A 14,325-nucleotide genomic window follows, 5' to 3' on the forward strand; every position below is an offset into this window, starting at 1 on the left:
CTGAGGGGATCCCTGTTGGGGTGAGTTCTTCTACCACTCAGGTTGTTTGCTCTGCGTCCCTGCTGCTGTCTGGTGTCCTCGGCAGGGCTTTCCTGCCCGGCTCTGGGTGACTTCTGTGCATCTCTGCGGTGCGTAGTGAAGGAACCCTGTTGCAGCTGCTTGAAGTAGTGTGGGGTCTTCTTAAATGTGTTTGACTTTGACCCAAGTAGTTAGCTGTCCTGTAACTGATGCCTCTGACGTGGTGTTCCATAGGAGCTTGACCACTTTTTGGCCACCAAGTTTGCCACGGTGAAGCGATACGGAGGCGAAGGAGCTGAAAGCATGATGGGCTTTTTCTATGAGCTGCTGAAAATGGCGGCCTACAGCGGGGTAACCGATGTCATTATTGGGATGCCACATAGAGGGAGGCTGAACTTATTGACAGGCCTTCTGCAGTTCCCTCCAGAGGTAAAAGACTTTCTATGTTTTCCACTATTCATGTACAATTGACTGTAAAAGAATAAAACCAATGGTAATAACTGCTTTTAGAAAACCGACTAAGCATATGAGCCATTTGTCCAGGAGACAGCTTAATTTTTTTTAATTTGAATTTTATTTTATTTGTTTATTTGTATACAGCAGGTTCTTATCAGTTATCTATTTTATACATATTAACGTATATATGTTAATCCCAGTCTCTCAATTCATTCCCCCCCGCCCGCTGCCACTTTCCCCCCTTGGTGTCCATACGTTTATTCTCTACATCTGTGTCTCTATTGCTGCCTTGCAAACTGGTTCATCTGTACTGTTTTTCTAGATTCCACATATATGTGTTAATATATAATATTTGTTTTTCTCTTTCTGACTTACTTCAGCTTAGTTAATTGATGGAACCTGTTGCTGTTGGATGGCCCTCTTCTTTTTCCTTTTGTTTGTTTATTCTTTTGGCCGTGCCACGTGGAATGTGGGATCTTAGGTCCCCAACCAGGGATCGAACCCGCGTCCCCTGCTGTGGAAGCACGGAGTCTCAACCACTGGGCCACCAGTGAAGTCCCTGGACCTGGCATTTAGGTTGATTTTCTGTATCAACTTACAGAGGTTCTTCACTCAGGGAAGTTAAAAGTTAGTTTGTTTCCTACGGATGATGCAAACAGATAAATTCTGTTTTTCGAAGCATGCTTTCCCTATTTCATAAAAATCATTCAAACAAACACAAAGATCTGTACAATTTGATACAATTTTACCTTACAAAAAAGTCATTTTTACCTTCCACTTATTTGCAGTTTATAGTTAATAGATTGTATGAAACTAGTAACACATTGTTATCTCAAGAGACCCCTCTAAGTGAATGGTTTTATGGGTTATTGGATCTTGGTGTTCCTGTTCTGTCCAACTCAGCTGCTTTGTAAGTCTCGAAAGACTTGAGGGTCAGGATGGAAGATTCGATGTCAGGGAGCATCAGAGGGACCCTGTCTGAAAAGGTTGTAGCCATTAGGCGTGGATAAACCTCATTACTGTTCTTGGCCAGGAGATTAAAAATAATTATAAACGTTAAAGGACCTTTCAAAGTTAGATGGAGTTAATGGAGCCTATGGAAGGATGTGTTATCCTTGAGAATATTAGAAGAAACACATGGGAACCCTAGTACGCTGTTGGTGGGAATGTAAATTGGTGCAGCCACTGTGGAAAACAGTATGGAGGTTCCTCAAAAAACTAGAAATAGAACCACCATATGACCCAGAAATTCCATTCCTGGGTATATATCTGAAGAAAATGAAAACACTAATTTGAAAAGATATATGCACCTCAATGTTCATAGCAGTATTATTTACAATAGCCAAGATACAGAAGCAGCCTAAGTGTCCATTAACAGATGAATGGATAAAGAAGATGTGACACACACACACACACACACACACACACACACACACACACACACAATGGAATACTACTCAGCCATAAAAAAGAATGAAAATTTGCCATTTGAAACAACATGGATGGACTTGCAGGGTATTGTGCTTAGTGAAATAAGCCACACAAAGATAAATACTGTATGTTGTCACTTATATGTGGAATCTAAAAAATAAAACAAACTAATGACTATAACAAAAAAGAAACAGACTCACTAAGAGAACAAACTAGTGGGTACCAGTGGGGAGAGGGAAGGGGGGAAGGTCAGTATAGCAGTAGGGGATTGAGAGATACAAACTACTTTGTAAAAAATAAATAAGCTACAAGGATATATTATACAGCACAGAGAATATAGCCAATATTTTATAATAACTATAAACAGTATAATCTCTAAAAATTTTGAATCACTACATTGTACACCTGAAATTTATATAATATTGTAAATCAACTATACCTCAATTCTAAAAAAATTTTTTTAATGAAAAAAATATATGTGATGTTATGTCTAGGGGCCAAGCTTTACCTTTATTATTCATACCTCAGTGTTTCTGATGCTAAGAGACTGGTAACCAGCTTTGAAAAGACACCTTAGAAAAGGTAGAATACGACAGAATAAAGTAATGGACAGATGGAGACATGTGCTTAGATACCTGCAGAAATTCTCTCTCTCTCTTTTTTTTTTTTTTGGCCTGCTCCATGCAGCTTGCGGCTTTCAGGATCTTAGTTCCCTGACCAGGGATGGAATCTGCGCCCTCGGCAGTGAAAGCGCAGAGTCCTAACCACTGGACTGCCAGGGAATTCCCCTGCGAAGTTCTTAAACCAAAAATTGCATTCCTAAAATATCCCAGACAAAACAATTACTGAAAGTTACAGAAATGATTATCAATGATCATTTTTGTGAGAAACACATCCATCCCTATACTGTGTGAGTGTGTATGCTCCTATTTGCAGATAGGGCAATAAGAAACTTTTGTGAACTGGAGAAGCTTTTGGGTCATTCAAACCATTTGGCCAGTAGAGAATAACATGCTGTTTTTGGTAAATACCTTGGTTTGAGACCCAGATTTGTAGCCGAGGACCTTTAAACCATCTAGTTCATTTCTCTTGCTCATTCGTTTTTTTTTTTTTTAATTTCAAACTCCTAATTTATCCCTCCCCTTCCCCTTTGGTAACCATAAGATTGTTTTCTATGGCTGTGAGTCTGTTTCTGTTTTGTAAGTAAGTTCATTTGTATAATTTTTTTCCTTTTCTTTTTTTTTTTTTTTGGCCGCACCGCATGGCTTGCAGGATCTTAGTTCACAGGGACTGAACCTGGGCCCTTGGCAGTGAAAGAGCAGTGTCCTAATGACTGGACTGCCAGGGAATTCCTGTATCATTTTTTTAGATTTCACACATAAGTTATATCATATGATATTTGTCTTTTTCTGTCTGACTTATTTCACTTAGTATGATAATCTCTAGGTCCATCCATGTTGCTGCAAATGGCATTATTTTGTTCTTTTTTATGGCTGAGTAATATTCCAGTGTGTGTGTGTGTGTGTGTGTGTGTGTGTGTGTGTGTGTGTGTGTGTGCGCACACCATTTGTTCTTTATCCATTCATCTGTCAGTGGACGCTTAGGTTGCTTCTGTATATTGGCTATTGTAAATAGGGCTGCAATGAACGTTGGGGTGCGTGTACCTTTTCAAATTAGAGTTTTCCCTGGATATATGGATCATATGGCAACTCTAGCAACTCTGTTTTTGGTTTTTTAGCTTGTTCATTTTTAAAATGGGTAGTAACATCTATGTCATAGAAGACTGTGAAGATAAGGTGACAGAATGTATGCAGAGAAGTCCTTTGAGAATTGGGCAATATAGTTTTTGTCTGTTTGTTTTTGTTTTTTTGTTTTTTTTGCGGTACGCAGGCCTCTCACTGTTGTGGCCTCTCCCGTCGCGGAGTACAGGCTCCGGACACGCAGGCTCAGCGGCCATGGCTCATGGGCCCAGCTGCTCCGTGGCATGTGGGATCTTCCTGGACTGGGGCACGAACCTGTGTCCCCTGCATCGGCAGGCAGACTCTCAAACACTGTGCCACCAGGGAAGCCCTGGACAATATAGTTTTTAAGATGCCACTTGCACTAAGCAGTGTATGTCATCCCCTGGCTAAATGGGATTAAATTCTTATTTGCCTCTCTACCTTTAACAAGAATAATACAAATTCTTTTGGAAAATACATACTAACAGGTGCACTTAAGAAAAAATATTTTGCTTATTGCAAGGCAGAGGTATCTTACCATCTGCATCAGGCTAGACTCTCCTGAAAGTGTTGGAACTTCATATGACTGAACATCTCCAAATAGTTTTGTGCATTCGAGCAGTTACAAGTGTGTGCTTATCTTTATTTATTTAATCTTTGGCTGCGTTGGGTCTTCGTTGCTGCCTGTGGGCTTTCTCTAGTTGCGGCGAGGGGGTCTACTCTTCACTGCGGTGCGTGGGCTTCTCATTGCAGTGGCTTCTCTTGTTGCGGAGCATGGGCTCTAGGTGCATGGGCTTCAGTAGTTGTGGCACACAGGCTCAGTAATTATGGTTTACGGGCTCTAGAGTGCAGGCTCAGTAGTTGTGATGCACAGACTTAGTTGTTCTGTGGCATGTGGGATCTTCCCGGACCAGGGCTCGAACCTGTGTCCCCTGCATTGGCAGGCAGATTCTTAACCACTGTGCCACCAGGGAAGTCCCTATTGTGTGATTTAAATGAACCACCTCTTCCCATTTTTTCTTGTACTTTTATTCGGCATAGCTGATGTTCCGTAAAATGCGAGGCTTAAGTGAATTTCCGGAAAATGTCTCAGCCGCTGGCGATGTCCTGTCTCACCTGACGTCCTCGGTTGACCTGGACTTCGGCGCGCACCATCCCCTCCATGTGACAATGCTGCCCAACCCCTCACACCTGGAAGCCGTTAACCCCGTGGCTGTTGGGAAGACTCGCGGGAGACAGCAGTCCAGGCGGGATGGGGACTACTCTCCAGACGGTTCGGCTCAGCCTGGGGACAAGGTCATTTGCTTACAGGTACTAGTAGCTTCAGGAAGTGAGGCCTGAGGTTGGAAAGACCAGGAAGTAAGAATGTCCAGGATGGTAGTTACAACAGGAGATGGCAGATGTTCCAGATGAAATTGAGATGAACTTTTGGGAAAAGAAGATTTTGGGGGTTCTTTAAAAAATTAATAGCAGATGTAAGGTGTAGTCTCAAGGCAACTGACTTTTATTTTTGACTGATCTTTAAAAATTTTTTTAATTAATATTTTTATTGGAGTATAGTTGATTTACAGTGTTGTGTTAGCTTCAGGTGTACAGCAACGTGAGTCAGTTATACATATACATATATCCACTCTTTTTAGATTCTATTCCCATATAGGTCATTACAATACAGTAGGTTCTTATTAGTTAACTATTTTATGTATAGTAGTGTGTATATGTCAATCCCAATCTCCCAATTTATCCCTCCCCGCTCAAGGCAACTGATGGAGGTCTTCACTGTGTTTTTCCTTTCTTGAGTTATGAATTAATTAAGGGGTTATAGACCGGCATACCTGCTACTGTTAAGAGGACAGATGTCATTACTTCTCTGAAATTATAACTCTCTTGGAAACGACATGGTATCCGTCTGTCTAACAAGACTGCAAGAGTCTGGATTTATTTCATTTGCTTGTTTGTTTGTTTTCCAATGAAGGTCTTTGGCATTAAGGCAAACAATACAAATTATATAATGTATTGCTTCCTCTGCCCCCCACTTTTTGGTAGCCCAAAGGGTATACTTTAGAGGTTTAGATTGTGGGTCACATTTTTCTTCTGCAAGTATTCATTTAAATATGAATGTTTAGGGACTTCCCTGGTGGTCCAGTGGCTAAGACTCTGCACTTCCACTGCAAGCCGCGGGGGTTCAGTCCCTGGTTGGGGAACTAAGATCCCACATACCACGCCAGAAAAGTAAAAACATAAATATGAACCTTTAACTACTGGATAACTACTAATTAATCCTGGATATCAGTAACTGAATCTTCAGACCCAACGGAAATAAGTAAATCTACAAGGCATGTAGAATATTTGGCTACCTATACAAATAACCACATTATCTTATTGTTAATTTTCCATGGGCCAGAAACTTGTAGTAAATAAATTGGGGGTAAGCAGAATTGGATTTGATTATGTTATAGTATTTCTAAATAGAAATCTTCAAATCATTAGCCAGACATTCTCTTCACCTTTCACTTGAATTCATGAGACTCTAAAATATTTCAGTCACTCACATTTTCCCAGTACATTAAGCTGATCTTAAGACTGATTTCTGAAGTAAGAGGTGAAAGTGGCATTTTCTTTAAATTGTTAAGAAACTGACCTCTTATCTCTACTTTGTGTTCCCAAAACATTTTGCCCTGCTGTGTCTGCCTGGGTCTTGCCTCACTCAAGTTCAAAATTCTAATTTATTGTGGGAACTTGAAATTTGGAGTCTATACAATCATGATGTGTGAGACTCTGGATACTACTTTTGCTGTCTTCTGTTCATCTTGGTCCTGAATGTGGTGGAAGTGGATTGTCATATGTGATCCTCTGTGTGTGTCCAAGCCCCCTGCTGTGTTTGGCTGAGCAGTTTCCACTGCCCCCAGCATTCCTTGGGGTTTATGGACCCAACTCCTGCAAAGCTTTATGGGCATCATGGAGTGTTTTCTCTTTTAAGACAGGAAATAAAATTAGCAGATGACACATGGCTTTAATGCCAAGAACCCTAAGACTATGATAAAATGATGCAAGTTATGAACAGATGTTATGTTCCCAGCAATGCCTCTCCTGTAAACGCTTTTGTAAAGGAGTGGAAGAGACACCCCACTCTCTTCCTTGCTTTACTGGCCTCCTTTTACATCATTACCCCACAAGAAGCCCCATCAGCAAGGAGTCCAAAGGGTGTGGAGTGTTCAGATGCTAGGAACCCCTTGATCCTGTGTGGACCACCATGCAGCTGAGGGTTGGACTTGACAGTGTAGCCCGGTGTAGAAAAGGCAAAGATTCTGGAACCAAAAAGCACTGAGTTCAGATCCTGGCTTTGCTGCCTTCTAGCTTGGCGTGCTTGGTTCTGTTCCTCAGGTTCTCTGAATCTCAGAGGTCAGTGGGAGTATGTTACATTCCTTATAGTGTTCTGAGGATTAAATGAGAACATAGTAAGTTCCTTAACCCAGGCGAAGGGCTTGAAGGGGTGGGGAAATAAGTCAAAAAAATGGAGGCATCAGGACTTTCCTGGCAGTCCAGTGGTTAAGACTCCACGCTTCCAATGCAGGGGGCACGGGTTCCATCCCTGGTTTGGGAAATAAGATCCCGTGTGCCACGCAGCGTGACCAAAAAAAAAATGGAGGCATCACAGAAGGTCTAGTCCTTGGCACGTGAAATACGTACTCTTTCTGAACCTTGGTTTTCTCATCTGTGAAAAGAACAGTGGCGATTCCCTTACCTGGCCCCTACACCTGATTGTTGAATGGATCAATGGAGATAATGTACATAGCGTTGTGGAGGTGATGTAAGGGTATGTTATCACTACGTCTGGATATTCCAAAACGTCAGTCATCCCTGTAGGCCCTAGCAACGGGAAGGTGTGGGCTGGAGATTTCACTAAGCAAAACAGTGCTTCCTTTCTTAGCCAAAATGTTTTACCTATATACAAATTACTCTTTTAGGACGTCTTCACTGTCATTAAAAAAATCTGCTTCCAGGGCTTCCCTGGTGGCGCAGTGGTTGGGAGTCCGCCTGCCGATGCGGGGGATGCGGGTTCGTTCCCCGGTCCGGGAGGGTCCCTCATGCCGCGGAGCGGCTGGGCCCGTGAGCCGTGGCCGCTGAGCCTGCGAGTCCGGAGTCTGCTCCGCGGCGGGAGAGGCCGCAGCAGTGAGAGGCCCGCGTACCGCAAAAAAAAAACAAAAAACCTTCCAAGGATTCCTTCTATTTATTTATTTATTTAATTTATTTATTTTTGGCTGTGTTGCGTCTTTGTTGCTGCATGCGGGCTTTCTCTAGTTGTGGTGAGCGGGGGCTACTCTTCGTTGCGGTGCGCGGGCTTCTCATTGTGGTGGCTTCTCTTGCTGCGGAGCAGGGGCTCTAGGCACTTGGGCTTCAGTAGTTGTGGCTCGACGGGTCTAGAGCTCAAGCTCAGTAGCTGTGGGGCACAGGCTTAGTTGCTCCGCGGCATGTGGGATCTTCCCGGACCAGGGCTCGAACCCGTGTTCCCCCCTGCATTGGCAGGCGGAGTCTTAACCACTGCGCAACCAGGGAAGCCCGAGAATTCTTTCTTCATTCATATTTAGGTCTTTTATTTCTGCTATTATTAGAGCCACAAAGGTTACCATATCGGGTCATTTTAATTAATTAATTAATTTATTTATTTATTTGGCCGTGCTGTGCAGCTTTCAGGATCTTAGTTCTCCGGTCAGGGATTGAACCCAGGCCATAGCAGTGAAAGCGCCGAGTCCTAACCACTGGACCACCAGGGAATTCCCCATATCAGATCATTCTATTCTTTAGCTGAGCATTTTGGCTGTTTATGATAGTAGCCTTTTATTTAATAACTTTTTAATTAAAATACATTTGTCATATAACATCATGTAAATTTAAGGTGTACAACGTATACCTTATTGATATAACAACCTTTTATACAGCATGAAGTCAGTGGAGCTCATACTTTCTTCTAAGGTCTGCAGTTCCCTCACTATTTGCTTTCAAGTTTTCTAAAAAAAATTTATCCCCTTTTCTACCACCTTCCGTTTACCAGTTTTTTTTGTTTTTTTTTGCGGTACGCGGGCCTCTCACTGTTGTGGCCTCTCCCGTTGCGGAGCACAGGCTCCAGATGCGCAGGCTCAGCGGCCATGGCTCCGCAGCATGTGGGATCTTCCCGGACCGGGGCAAGAGCCCGTGTCCCCTGCATCAGCAGGTGGACTCTCAACCACTGCACCACCAGGGAAGCACATACCAGTTTTTTTTTTAATTAATTTATTTTTTATTGAAGTATAGTTGATTTACAATGTTGTGTTACTTTCTGCTGTAAGCAAAGTGATTCACTTATACACATATGTATACATTCTTTTAAAAATTCTTTTCCATTATGGTTTATCACAGGATATTGAATATAGTTCCTTGTGCTCTATGCAGTAGGACCTTGTTGTCAGGTTCTAGCAGACTTCACAAGTTCTGGAAGAATAGCACATTTTAGAGATTCTCTTATAGTAGTATTTTGTTCTTTCCCCAAAGCCTCTTTTCACTTGTGTATGATATACTTACCCCACCACGCTCCTGTCTTTGCTGTCACATCATTCTCTTTTATGTTCACAGTGGTGGCTAATATACCCAGTGGGAGTAAGGTGATGTGAGCTACACGCAGTCTCGTTTTGGGGGGAAAATGATTGGGGAAGAGTGAGAGAGTTCGAAGCTGTGCATTGGTCTTAGTGTCTTGCAGGCTGTTTTCATGATTGCTTTACTAGAGTTGATTTTCCTTCTACACCTCCAATCACCCTTCCTTCTGTGGTGCTGCTGTGAACACTAGCCTGTTGATGGGGATGTGGGAAGTGATGGGTATAGATGATGATGTGGGACGGAAGTAATAGGTCAACTGGGGGTGGCTGCAGGAAGAAAAGGGCTGATTTAGCATCTTTGAAAGCTGCTTTAGATCAGCCTAACCATTTTAGGAAATCCTATAACCGGCAGATTTTTAGGAGGGCAGGGGAGCAGTGAGAGCATGGTTGTTTTTATTCCTGTTACTAGTGAAAACCTAAATTTCTCCATCCCTTACGTTCATTTTCTTCTTTTCTCCCCCATGATCTAGGTTCACGGTGATGCTTCTTTCTGTGGTCAAGGGATTGTTCCTGAAACATTTACGCTCTCTAATATCCCGCATTTCAGAATTGGTGGGAGTGTCCATTTGATTGTCAATAACCAGCTGGGTTACACCACTCCTGCAGAAAGAGGAAGGTCTTCCTTATACTGTAGTGACATCGGTATGTAACACAGGGAAGAGTTGATGCTGCGGAGTCAGACAAGGAATTCCTGGAGAAACTTCTAGTTCACTCAGAACAGTGAACCTCACTGCTGGTCCCATATTAAATTTTGGGTCAGATATGGTCAGTGGTCACCAACAGTGTTGTTAATATTCCTTTAAAAGTCTGAGTGTGATCTTAAAATCCAAGGAAATAAAACAAGAGTAGAATTTAGAGGGTGTAATCTCAAAATGCTTAAGTATCTAGTTGAAAGATCTGCTGGAATCCAGAGATAACACAATTAGTACAGCTAGAGCAATTGTCTTTAGGATAATCAGATTTGGAGTACCCAAGATCACAGTCAAAGAGGATGTGTTCAACCAGTAAACTTGGCCAAGTGGTCTGGTTGGAAATCAGATGTGAAGAAGCAAAGTCAGCTTGTTTTAACCTGTGGGAACTAGTAGTATTCAAAGAAACACAGGGCTTTTTATTATTCATTTCCTATTTCACAGAATTTCCAGAACTGTTAGATGGTAAGAACTGCTCTGTTTTTATATCCAGAGCTTGGCCTAGATGCCTTTTGGGGCTACCTATATGAATTTTTTGTAATTAGTTAGGTAGAGATTTGAAAATAATTCATTCTCAATCTTCTCTTTGGAGAAAATCCATTTTTTTCTTGGATACATCCTTTAATGACCCTTTTATCTCAGGAAGAAAGATAATAGTCATGATGATAATAACAAATAAGTATCAGTTATGATGTACCAGGCTCTGTTAAGCACTTTATATGCATTAACTCATTGCCTCTTTAGGACATCCCTAAGAGGTAAGAGCTATTACCCCAGTGTTACAGACAAGGAGACTGAGATTCATAACTTTACCAGGATTACACAGAGCTGGGACTTGAACTCATGCTTGTCACCTGGCCTCTAAAGTGCAGGTTCTTTTTTTTTTTTTTTCATAAAGTGCGGGTTCTTTTTTTTTTTTGGCCGCACCATGTGGCTTACAGGATCTCAGTTCCCCGGCCTGGGATTGAACCCAGGCCACGGAAGTGAAAGCCCAGAATCCTAACTATTAGGCAACCAGGGAACTCCCAAAGTGCAGGTTCTTAACACCCAAGCCAAACTACCCCTAAGGACAAGGCCTGTCTCCCCATGAGGGCAACAGGACTTGGGGGTAGGTTCATGGGTTGACTAGCCGGCCTCATCTCCAGCTTCTCTGCCTCAGGGAAGCTTGTGGGCTGCGCCATCATCCACGTCAATGGAGACAGCCCAGAGGAAGTGGTCCGGGCCACGCGACTGGCATTTGAATACCAGCGCCAATTCCGGAAGGATGTGATTGTTGACTTGTTGTGCTACAGGCAGTGGGGCCACAACGAACTGGACGAGCCCTTCTTCACTAACCCGGTCATGTACCAGATCATCAGGTACAAGGATGAACCGTCATGCGATGTGCCCTTTCCCCCACAGTGCTCACATTATTATTTGTGTTAGACACTCTCCGGTAGGGCGACCAGCTTTCCCAGTGTGCCTGGGACATGAAACTTTCAATGCTCAAACTGGGACAGACCTGGGCACACTGGTATGGTCATCCTATGGGCTGCAGGAAAGCGCCCCATGTTCTTCCAACTCTACATAGTTCCTCAATGAATAGACAAAGGGCAACTTCACCTCCTCACCTAGCAGAGGGAGGACTGAATAGAAGACGTAGGCAGAGCCTTGCCCGAAGCTGCTCAGTGCGACATTGACAGGAGCAGAACCAGAACCTCCAGTGATTCACTTCTGCAGACTATAGACGTGGACCTACTTTGTGCCTTGGCAAGAGGTTACATGATGGATTTTAACGAAGTTCAGAACTGCACTGTCCAATGTGGAAGCCTCGAGCCATAAATGGCTGTTGGACACTTGAAATGTGCCAACTCCTGAAGGAGATGTGCTGGGAATGTAACATATACACCAGATTTCAAAGACTTAGTGTGAAAAAAAGAGTGTAAATGATCTTGATAATAATTTTTATATTGATTAGGTATTGAAGGACAATAGTTTGGGTATATTGAGTTAAATCAATATATGATTAAAATTAATTCCACCTCTTGCACCTTTTCTAATGTGACCACAGGGAAATTTTAAATTACACATTGGCTTGCGTTATATTTCTCTGGGACAGCGCCAAGTCAGAAGGTTCACGTGATGGAGAGGAGTGTGTTACTTTGGGGTTTCCTATTTATTTAGGTATTTATTTGGCTGCACCGGGTCTTGATTGCGGCACGCAGGATCTAGTTCCTGGACTAGGGATCGAACCCGGGCCCCCTGCATTGGGAACACAGAGTCTTAGCCACTGGACCATCAGGGAAGTCCCAGGATTTCCTTTTCAGATGCTAGAAAGTAAAGTAGATCCCTCTTTCCTGCTTTATTTCCTCATAGACATAAATTAAAGCAGAGGAATAAACTTGGTGATATTTTATGGGCCTTTCTGTTCGTGGGTAGCAGACTGCCCTTGGAAGTACAAATCTGGTTTCTCCATTTAGCTTTGAACTTAGCACCTGAGTGACTTGATGTGACTCAGGACCCTGCTTTCAAAAATATATCCTGTCTACCTCTCACTTTTTTCAGGATTAAATATGATGATCAATGTGACCAGACTTGGAAGTTTAAAGTATGAAGCGAATGCAGAGTAGCATCATCGTTATTTCTGTTGTTGTAAAACCTGGATGCTGAATAGTTACAGGCTTCTTCAAGCAACCTGAAATGTCGGCAACTTATAGGTTCAATCCTTTTTGAAATAAAGGGATGCAGAATAGGTAGACGATATAAGTCAGCCTTGTAAATAACTGTCCAGAATTAACAGTTTGTAAGAAAACTCTACTACACATTACTTCTGCCTGACTGTAGACAAAAGCTTATAAAGGTAAATTTGTGGGCTTCCCTGGTGGTGCAGTGGTTAAGAATCCACCTGCCAGTGCAGGGGACACGGGTTCGAGCCCTGGTCCAGGAAGATCCCACATGCAGTGGAGCAACTAAGCCCGTGCGCCACAACTACTGAGCCTGCGCTCTAGAGCCACAACTACTGAAGCCCGTGTGCCACAACTACTCCAGCTCATGCTCCTAGAGCCCGTGCTCTGCAACAAGAGAAGTCACTGGGATGAGAAGCCCACGTACCGCAACGAAGAGTAGCCCTCTCTCACTGCAACTAGAGAAAGCCCGCGCACAGCAATGCAGACCCAACGCAGCCAAAAACAAACAAATAAATAAATTTAAAAAAAGAAAAAAAAAGATAAATTTGTTTTCACTTGCTTGCCTGAAAGAGGTGGTTACTCACCTCTGCCTTTAAAAAACAAATTTAGTGGAGTGAAAATCACGTGACATAAAATGGACCTTTTATTTTTTGGCTACACCACGGGGTGCGTGAGATCTTAGCTCCCTGACCAGGGATCGAACCCGTGCCCCCTGCAGTGGAAGTGTGGAGTCTTAACCACTGGACCACCAGGGAATTCCCTAAATTGGGCCATTTTAAAGTGAACGATTCAGTGTGAATTAGTGCATTTCCAATGTTGTACAAGCACCCCCTCTATCTAGTCCCAAAACATTTTCCGTGTGCATTTTTATAGCGATGACACTCCAGAATACCTTTGACAATAACTGTTTCTGTCTCTCCTCTTTTTTTTTTTTTTGGTCTCATTGCATTGCTTGTGGGATCTTAGTTCCTCGACCAGGGATCGAATCCGGGTCCAAGGCAGTGAAAGCCCGAGTCTTAACCACTGGACCGCCAGTGAATTCCTGTATCTGTCTCTTTGATTTTTACAGATCATATTGATTTTTGTTTCCCTTTTCCTTGGACAGAGCCCGGAAGAGCATCCCCGACACGTATGCAGAGTACCTTGTGGCCAATGGGCTCATGACCCAGGAGGAGGTGTCGGAAATCAAAGCCTCCTACTACGCGAAGTTAAATGGCCATTTAACTAACATGGCGCATTACAGCCCCCCTGCCACGAACCTGCAGGCCCACTGGCAGGGCCTGGTTCAGCCAGAAGCTTGCATCACCACCTGGAACACAGGTGTGCCCCTTGACCTCCTGCGGTTTATTGGCAGGAAGTCTGTGGAGGTGCCGGAGGAGCTCCAAATGCACAGTCACCTTCTGAAGATGCACGTGCAGGTAGGGAGCCTGGGAATCTCTGGGTATTGTTTGTCCATCTCTCACAGCAAGGAATTGGTGTTGGTCTGGTCTTGTTGGTTGGCTAATGCACTTGGCAAATATTTATTGTGAACCACTCTTAGCGGTGTTTTGGTACTGATCGTCAATTAACTCACATTTTGTCTACTTCTATTTTTTTTTCTTTCTTTTTTTTTTTAATCTACTTCTATTTTTCCTCCACTTATTCTTTCAGTCATTCATTAATACATTATGTATACAGGTACTGCATGTACATTATTAAAAACACAGCCATACAGGAA

General features: G+C 43.0%; 1 protein-coding gene across 1 annotated transcript in view; it reads left to right on the forward strand.

Annotated features, from left to right (window-relative positions):
• Positions 1-14,325, forward strand: part of DHTKD1 (dehydrogenase E1 and transketolase domain containing 1) — a 51,800-nt gene that overhangs the window by 17,127 nt on the left and 20,348 nt on the right. The window contains exons 4-8 of the mRNA XM_007452575.1: positions 253-447; positions 4,668-4,937; positions 9,724-9,895; positions 11,102-11,300; positions 13,714-14,026. Of these exons, the coding sequence (XP_007452637.1) occupies positions 253-447; positions 4,668-4,937; positions 9,724-9,895; positions 11,102-11,300; positions 13,714-14,026 (1,149 nt within the window). The remainder of the gene's footprint in view (positions 1-252; positions 448-4,667; positions 4,938-9,723; positions 9,896-11,101; positions 11,301-13,713; positions 14,027-14,325) is intronic.

The sequence above is a fragment of the Lipotes vexillifer genome, unplaced genomic scaffold, assembly GCF_000442215.2.
Source record: "Lipotes vexillifer unplaced genomic scaffold, Lipotes_vexillifer_v1.1 scaffold628, whole genome shotgun sequence".
NCBI classification, from domain to species: Eukaryota; Metazoa; Chordata; class Mammalia; order Artiodactyla; family Lipotidae; genus Lipotes; species Lipotes vexillifer.